General features: G+C 41.9%; 1 protein-coding gene across 3 annotated transcripts in view; it reads right to left on the bottom strand.

Annotated features, from left to right (window-relative positions):
* The window catches only part of rab11fip2 (RAB11 family interacting protein 2 (class I)), a 21,494-nt gene extending 12,801 nt beyond the window's left edge, over positions 1-8,693 (bottom strand). For 2 of the 3 annotated variants that reach the window (XM_014019899.1, XM_014019896.1), the window contains exons 1-5: positions 8,519-8,693; positions 5,895-6,461; positions 3,089-3,480; positions 1,262-1,613; positions 836-905 (exon numbers count right to left, since the gene is read on the bottom strand). In XM_014019899.1, coding sequence (XP_013875353.1) covers positions 836-905; positions 1,262-1,613; positions 3,089-3,480; positions 5,895-6,247 — 1,167 coding nt within the window. In that variant the 5' untranslated portion in view covers positions 6,248-6,461; positions 8,519-8,693. The remainder of the gene's footprint in view (positions 1-835; positions 906-1,261; positions 1,614-3,088; positions 3,481-5,894; positions 6,462-8,518) is intronic. The other variant, XM_014019897.1, reaches the window with a different exon arrangement.
* Between the last annotated feature and the right edge of the window lie 458 nt (positions 8,694-9,151).

Genomic DNA, 9,151 nt, shown 5'->3' on the forward strand with positions numbered 1-9,151 from the left:
ATATATATTTTTTTTTTTTCCTTTTACTTGTTTACTTTGAATTTTTTTGAGACTGTTCTTTATTTTTGACCTGTTTTCAGTTATTTTTCTCTCTGTTAAGCACTTTGTGATGTTTGTGTCTGTAAAAGGTGCTTTATAAATAAAGTTTACTTACTTATTTTCAGAGCTAATATTATTAGCTTGGGAGCTAATGCTAATAACTTTAGCTCCAGAGCTAACTTATTAAACATCACATCTACTTGTTCCAACCCACATGTTGCACAGAACATAGAAACTAAAACCAAATATAATTTTTTTTTCATGTTAGAGCTTTTTTAGCCCAGATTATTCTCAAAGAAACCCATCATCATCATCATCATCATCAGAAAGAATTGTCAGTAAAAAAAACAGCGACGTGCTTACAGTGAAAAATGTAATAAACAGTTTAAGTAATCAGATGTTTTCACAAGTCAAACAACTTTTAGTAGAATAGAGAAAACATCTGAAGGCCAACATGTGAGAGAAGTTTCGGATCCTTTCAAAATAAATGTCACGGACTAAACAGACTAAAAAGTAAGTCTCAGATAAAGAGTTGAGTGAAAACGAGTCCGATTTTAACGAGGAGGTTCTGATGGTCACACAGGTGGATTTATTTTTATTTATTGGAGACAGAATAAGTTAAAAAGACCACTTCCTGTTTTGAAGAGTAGATTTTAGGTTAAAATCTGTTAAAGTTTAAAAAGATCCAGATCTGATGATTTAAACAGCTGTTTGAACTGAGCTGCACTGTTTAATAAAATGTCTGGACGCTCGTGCGTCGGCACAACAATCAGCTAAATAATTTAGAAGAACTTACGGGTTTCTTGCCAAAGATGTCCTTCTTCTTCTTTGAGCCAATGATGTCACTTCCTGTTTGCTTTTTGTCACTGAGAAACACAAAGAGAGTAGTGAGAAAGAAACATGGCTCCGTGGCTTCAATCTGTTTAAAACAAAAACACAAACATCCTCTGATGAGTAAACACCTCCGGAGACTCGTGTGTGCGACCGCTGCGCTGGTGCGCGGCGGCGGCGAAGATGAGACAGAGATAAGTGGTTAATTGGGTGGTCTATCTCTGCGGAGGATCTCATTACTGCGGCTCAGAGAGTTTCGTTATCGAGCCCGGCGCTCTAAAGAGCCACTAATGACACTTCCTGTGAGAAACCAGCGACGTCAGCGGCTCAGAGGGACGCTTGACACTAAACATGTCGGGGGACGTGATAAAAATATACAAATAAAACCCACCTGGCTTTGTAGGCGGAGCTAAAGGGGTTGGTGTTGGCCTGTGGGTCGCCGCTGAAAGGGTTGGGGGACCGCAGGTCTCCAGAGCTGCCGGAGCGGGCCCCGGTCCTGCGGCCCTCCTTCTTCCCCGTCACGCGCTCCAGCAGGCTGACCTTGTCCTTCTTCCCGCCCACGCGCTCCGCCCGCTCCCACGGCTGGCCCGCCTCCCCCTCGAACGGGTTGCGGTTGAGTGGGAGCGTGGCATACTTCTGTGGCAGGGCGGCGCTGACGTTGGTGAAAGGGTCAGCCTGGCCCTCAACGTCCCCGAACCCCGGCACCTCGCTCTGGGAACGCCGGTGGGGGCCGGCAGGTCCTGCTGGAGGAGGCCAAAACATCAGCTAATTCAAGTCATGATAACACACACACACACACACGCACGCACGCACGCACGCACGCACGCACGCACGCACGCACGCACACACACACACACACTTTAACTCTGTTAGAATCAACAAAATGTTTTAGAAAGTTTATGATTAAAAAAAAAGTTTCAGATCAAAACATCAAAACAGCCAAAAAGACCAGAACTGCTCAGAAAACAGCTGAAATACCAGAACCTCTAGTCAGYGCAGCCGAAACCACTCACAACACTTTAGCTACAAGCTGAAACCTGTAAAAAACCTGCAGCTAAAACTTAAAGTCAGTGGAAAAGTAGCTATAAGCTATCAAAACAGCAGCTACATGCTGAAACCAGAAAAGCTGCAATTAACAGCTAAAACTTAAATGATTGCAGCTAAATGCTAAGATTATCCCAAAAGAAGTTAAATTTTAAAGTAGCGAACAGTAGCTAAAAGCCTAAACTAGTAAAATTTATTTAAAAACTTAAGCTAAAAACTAAACTTAGCACAACAGCACCTAAAAGCTAATATTAGCACATTAGCTAAAAGATAAAATAAGTGCAAAAGTGTCTAAGCTGAAACCAGAGAAGCTGCAGTTGACAGTTTAAACCTAGAATGAGCACAACTGTAGCTAAAAAACTAAGATTAGCACACCAGTCGCTGAAAAACAAAATTAGCAAAAACGTAGCTAAAGCATATAACTAGCTAAACAGCAGCCAAAAGATAAAACCAGTAAAACAGCAAATATTTGTAACAAAAAACCACAACTACAATGTCAAATTTGAGCATTGTTAGCTAAAATGTTTACAAAATAGTGGCTAAAAAAATATTAAAAGCTTAAATCAGCAAAAAGCTAAAACAAAAAACACAGCTAAAAACTAGAGTGAGGCTATCAACAGCTACAATAAGCACATCAGTAACTAAAATATATTTCTAAAAACTTAGCTAAAATATTAGCTCAACGGAAGCTAAAAGGTAGAAGCAGTAAAACAGTAATAAAAGCTAAAGTTTGCAACAAAAACAACACAACAGCAATGTAAACCTAAAGCGTTGGTAGCTAAAAGATTATGAAACAGGAGCTCAAACAAGAAAAACAGTGGCTAAGTTTAAACTCTCAACAAATCATAGCTAAAACCCACAATTAGCAAACCAGCTATCAAAAGTTAAAGTTAGCACCAGAGTAGCATGAATGTGCATGTGTGTATGTGTGTGTATATTTTTTTCTTTTTTTTTTAAGCTATAAAATGTTTGAAGAGTTTTAAATGTGTTGTAAAGTTTGAGAATGAGGTCTGTCATCTTATTTATAATAAACTCTAATCAGCAGAAGTGGCTCAACAACAACAACAACAACAACAACAACAACAACAACAACAACAACAACAACATCAAGTGCAGAGCTGCGACAGAACCTGGTTCCTGTAAAACAGGTTTCTCAGTGGTTCTGGTTCCTCACCGCTCTCCTCTGAGGAGTCCAGTTTGGGTCGAGCGTTGGACCCGATCAGATCCGACATGGAGTGGGCGGCGGACAGTTTATGGGCCCCGGACAGCAGCGGCCTCTTCACCTTCGCCTCCGGCTTCGGCCGCGACTCCGGAGGAGGCCGGGCGGGGTCCGAGTCGCAGGCGGCGGAGCGGGGCAAGATGGCGGACGAGGCGTCTGTGGCACCGCTGTCGGCCCGGCGCCCCTTCATCTTGTGCTTGAGTTTGGAGAAGGGTGAGAGGGGCTTCTCCTTCATGGACAGGTCGAACATGCTGGCCGTCATGTTGTTCCTCATGAACTGAACGCTGACCTGCAGGCGACCACGCTCCTTCTTCTTCTTCCCCGGCTTGGACTCCAGCGCGTACCAGCTGAAATAAAACCACAGAAGAAGAATCTGACGCTCAGGATATCAACAGGACTGAACTGATTCTGTTATTTTTCTTTTCCAGTTAAAATCCTGCTCTTCCAGCAGAGTGCAGCTCCTGTTTTATTCTGCTCCTTCTGAACTCAAGTCTGAAGGAGACAAAAAGTCATCAAATTAACTTTTAACAAACATTTTAAAAGAAATGTAAAAGAAATGATGTTAATCCTGCGGCTGCTGTTTCCTAATTAACCGTTTTTCGACTCGCTGAGGGGCGGGGACCCTGCTGCTATTTCTGTCTTTATTTAGACACAAATAAAGTATTTTGTTCAGAAACGCACCACATCAGAGAGCGACGCTAAAGGTCATAAAAAAGGGTTTTTAAAGGGTTTGTGGCCRAGTCCAGGGAGGAACAGGACTTTAAAAAGGTCTTGTCTGTATTTTTGATCCACCTCGCTCRCTGGGAGAGGTCAAAATAAAACTACTTTGTGTTTTTAAAGAAGCATTAAGTAACAGATTTAACTGTGCTGCTGTAATTTATTTAAAACAAATGATCTGCGGTCGTCTTTGAAGTGCCAGCTACCAGCTGGACCCAGGAACCGGACTGGTTTCAGAAACAATCAGAAACAAAGAATCAGCTGAGTTCTGCCTATCAGAGGCCCGGTAGGGTCCAGTTCCCAGCGGATCGGCAGCCACGCCGCAGCGCCTCACGTGCCTCCTCAAGGCCAAGATAAACGTTGCTTCTGTACTTCTGGACCCAAAGTTCTCCCACTCAGACCCGGACCGCTGGGAAACTCCTCATCATCAACAAACACAGGTGCGAGATAATTACGGGCCGCCCGCTCACATATCAGAACCAGCTTCTCCTCCTCCACGTGAGGAGGAACACAGGCCCACTGTGCAGCCCAGGCCCGGCGCTGGGTTCTGGAGGGGCAGCGCCTCAAGGAGCATCGCTTCACACAGCTAAATAAATMCAAGCAGTGATGCTGATTAGAACTTATTGTGATTCTTCTGACTGACGGTGGACAAGAACCTGTTCATGTCTCTGCAGCAGCTTTAATGAAGCACAGCTCCGGTTCTGTCATTAACATCCTGTTTGCTTTATGTTGGACCGAGGGTCTCACACACTGGTACCAGAACCACCTGCAGTCCTCAAACACTGGTACCAGAACCACCTGCAGTCCTCAAAACACTGGTACCAGAACCACCTGCAGTCCTCAACTGGTACCAGAACCACCTGCAGTCCTCAAACACTGGTACCAGAACCACCTGCAGTCCTCAGGATGAGTCTGGGATCAGCTGTTTACAAGTTAAATAAAGTTCATTAAACTTCATCAGCTGAACCGTGATGGAAAAAAAGAGATGAAAACTAAAGAAATGAGCTGAAATATTCTAAAGAAGCTAAAATCAAGTACTTATAGCTAAAATGAGCAAAAGTTAGCTAATATTAGCGTATGGCCAGCTAAAACCTAAAAATAGTAAAAAGACCAGCTAAAAGTAGCATACAGCCAGCTAAAAGTAGCATACAGCCAGCTAAAGGTAGCATACAGCCAGCTAAAGGTAGCATACAGCCAGCTAAAGGTAGCATACAGCCAGCTAAAGGTAGCATACAGCCAGCTAAAGGTAGCATACAGCCAGCTAAAAGTGGCATACAGCCAGCTAAAAGTGGCATACAGCCAGCTAAAAGTAGCATGCAGCCAGCTAAAAGTAGCATGCAGCCAGCTAAAAGTAGCATGCAGCCAGCTAAAAGTAGCATGCAGCCAGCTAAAAGTAGCATGCAGCCAGCTAAAAGTAGCATACATCCAGCTGAAAGTAGCATACAGCCAGGTAAATGTAGCATACAATCAGCTAAAGGTAGCATAAGGTCAGCTAAAAGTAGCAGGAAGACAGCTAAACGTAGTATTAGACTAGTTAAAAGCTAAAATATTGTAAATAAAGTTAAATATTTTGAAAAGTATAGAAAAGGCAGCAGAGGATGAGGTGTCAGGTTTGTGAAGGGTTAAAGCTGAGATAAAGAAGCAGGTTTGTTTAGAACGCTGCTACTTTATCATTTTGATTAAATTAATTCAGCAAACGTTCACTTTCACACAACAAACCAACCACAGCTTCATTAAAGGCCTCGGCTGGATCCAAACCCAGTCAGTCAGGCAGGAACAATGAAAAGGAGTGACCAACAGGACATGTTCATCCAGCTCCACTAGTTTCAGTTCAACAGCTCGATGCTAACAAACAGCAGCTTCTCTCAACAACATAGATCAGGTTCAAAAATATATTTTTGTTAATTCACTGAGTCATTATGAGTCAACAGCAGGTGAAACAACACGGGTTCTGACTCAGTTAATGACAGATTCAGAATTGAGTGCTGGTGTGGTCGTCGCCACACATACTTTGTGTTAACAGCGTGTGTAAAATAATACTTACTCAGTTTTCTTCCTCTCCTTATTAACAAAGATTTCATTCAGGTTGATGGACTTCTGACCCAGGAACTTGTCCATCCCGACTAAGGAGCGGTGCATGACGGTGAGGCAGAGCTCGTACACCTCAGGGTTCCCCTCCAGAAGAAGGCCCGGCAGCTCAAACGAGGCCTCCTCTCTCCAGACGGGGTTGGCCGTCTTCTCCGCCACCGACGTGGAGTACTTCTCCTTGCCCAGCTGGATGATGGTGTAGGTGTCGTTGGTGCCGTTTTTGCCTTTGGGTTGTAACCCGGTGGCCTGCAGGACGGTGGCTTGGACATGGGTGGGAAACCATTTGTGAGACTGCTCGCCCAGGGACATGCTTGGCACCGTTTTCAACAAAACCCATCCACGGCCCGATTTATCGTTTGTGTCTCGGGTAGTTTACTTCAGCGAACACGAGGCGCGACGACCATGATTCACTGYGCCGGGGCGGTGGGTTGCTGTGACGACGGGCAGCGGCGGGTCTGACGAGCGGAGCGCGCCTCGTTCATCTTCAGCCGGATCACAGATGTCCAAGCCAGCGCTGAGTCATCTGCAGAGGAGACAGAAACACAGAGGCTGCAGTGACTCATGACGGTTCCTTTAAAGCGTTTATATTAGGACAGTTCAAAGACGGAGGAGTWAACRCAGACATCTGACGAGAAAACAAAAWGATGAAGTCTGAAACAGACAAAACGTTCTGACAGGAAACTAATGAAAGGCCTGAGGAAAACACTGCTTTCCATGCTGGTGCTGCTCAAAGCCTGAAAAATAAAACAAAAGACTGGAGATGAACACGTTTCTGTAAAACTGATTTAGTTGTAGTTGTTTTTCTGTCGACGAACATTGATTGATCAGCTAAAAATAGCATAAAGTTAGCTAAAAGAAGCATAAGGCCAGCTAAAGTAGCATAAGATCAGCTAAAAGTAGCATAAGTTCAGCTAAAAGTAGCATAAAGTTAACTAAAAGTAGCATAGGTTCAGCTAAAAGTAGCATAAAGCTAGCTAAAAGAAGCATAAGATCAGCTAAAAGTAGCATGAAGTTAGCTAAAAGTAGCATAAGATCAGCTAAAAGTAGCATAAGTTCAGCTAAAAGTAGCATAAGTTCAGCTAAAAGTAGCATAAGTTCAGCTAAAAATAGCATAAAGTTAGCTAAAAGAAGCATAAGGCCAGCTAAAAGTAGCATAGGTTCAGCTAAAAGAAGCATAAGGCAGCTACAGTAGCATAAGATCAGCTAAAAGTAGCATAGGTTCAGCTAAAAGTAGCATGAAGTTAGCTAAAAGTAGCATAAGATCAGCTAAAAGTAGCATAAGATCAGCTAAAAATTTCATAAATTTAGCTAAGAAGCATAATTTGCTAACCATATTTTGGTTAACTAAACGTAGCATAAAGTTTGCAAAAAGTAGCACAAGGCCAGCTAAAAGTAGCATAGGATCAGCTAAAACATAAATTAACATAAAGTTAGCTAAAAGTGGCCTAAGATCAGCTAAAAGAAGCATAAGATCTGCTAAAAGTGGCATGAAGTTAGCTAAAAGTAGCATAAGGTCAGCTAAAAGTAGCCTAAGATCAGCTAAAAATAGCTAAAAGAAGCATCATTTGCTAACCATATTATGGTTAGCTAAAAGTAGCATAAAGTTAGCAAAAAGTAGCACAAGGCCAGCTAAAAGTAGCATGAGATCAGCTAAATGTAGCATAAGATCAGCTGAAAGTAGCATAAGATCAGCTAAAGTTCAGCTAAAAGTAGCATAAGTTCAGCTAAAAGTAGCAAAAGATCAGCTAAAGTTCAGCTAAAAGTAGCATAAGTTCAGCTAAAGGTAGCATAAGATCAGCTAAGTTCAGCTAAAAGTAGCATAAGTTCAGCTAAAGGTAGCATAAGATCAGCTAAAGTTCAGCTAAAAGTAGCATAAGTTCAGCTAAAAGTAGAATAAGGTCAGCATTGGTTGGCTCCAGAACTGTAGCACAAGTTTTATTTAAATCCATCCAATCGTATTTTGCTAATAAGTTTTTATTATTTTTTCAAACTTTATATTCTTTTCTTAAAAACAAAATTATATGTAAAATAAAAAGAAAATACAAATAAAATGAAGCGAAAGGCAGCAGTGAGAAGAAAAATCTTAAATCTGTCCCTTTTTTCCTCAAGTATAAAGTCAAACAATAATCTTCAATCAACAAAACTCTTCCTAAAACAACTATTTTTATGGACACATCTTATACTGTTGATTCCGAGTAGTGATTATTAAAGTTACAAAGATCTTGTGCTATCTGTTAGCATTAAAATGTATTAAATTTAACCCATAAATAAAACCCATTTCAAAATATATGAAAATGTCTGTATCCATTCAAGCGAAGTAAACAAAATAAACGAGGTGTAAATAAATAAACGTTTTTCCTTAAAAAGAGCATCTTTCGACATGTTTGTCACAATGAAGTGTTACTAAACCGACTAGCTTCAATAAATATTACTGGAAGATCATTTAAAACACAACGTGACAATAAATCACAGCTGAAGTGAAGCTCTTTCCCGGTTCCACTCACTCGGGTGCAGTTAGCATCGCGCAGCTAGCGGCTAAGCTAACAGTTAGCATCACTGCCTCGCAACGTGACGCTTTACCTCAGAGTCATGTTATTTCCACAGCATGCGGTGGTTCAGCGCCTCAGCTCGGCACAGACGGCCGCCAGAAACACATTCACGGCAAACTCTGAGCAGCCGAGACGCCAGAAAGTGTTTGTTGGACCGCTTGTTGTGTTTCAGCGGCTCTGTGAGCGTCGGACAGCGGAGAGGTTACTTCCTGATATGACGTCACTTCCCTAATCAAACCAGTCTGAGGTTTATATTGAAAACCGTCCTTACCAAAGACACGGCCGTTCTGTATTTACTGGTACATGGGAACCTCAAACCTTTTAGGTCTGGGGGGCTGCTTACATGGGCAAAAAACTCCAGGGACCCCCTCATGAACCCCGTGCTGTTTTAAAAGATAATTTACTGTCATTTCAACCCCTAAATGCCATGGGAATATATATTTTTATTTAGTTTATTATATTTGTTTAATCAGTTCATTGTTCTCCTTGCATTTTTAAAGGGGCAATATCATGTAAAATCAACTTTTTTGAGTTTTATATCAGTTTATAATGGGACCCCCTCATGAACCCCGTGCTGTTTTAAAAGATAATTTACTGTCATTTCAACCCCTAAATGCCATGGGAATATATATTTTTTTAATTTGTGATGTTTTTTAATTAGTTC

This window comes from Austrofundulus limnaeus, unplaced genomic scaffold (genome assembly GCF_001266775.1).
Source record: "Austrofundulus limnaeus strain Quisiro unplaced genomic scaffold, Austrofundulus_limnaeus-1.0 Scaffold235, whole genome shotgun sequence".
NCBI lineage: Eukaryota > Metazoa > Chordata > Actinopteri > Cyprinodontiformes > Rivulidae > Austrofundulus > Austrofundulus limnaeus.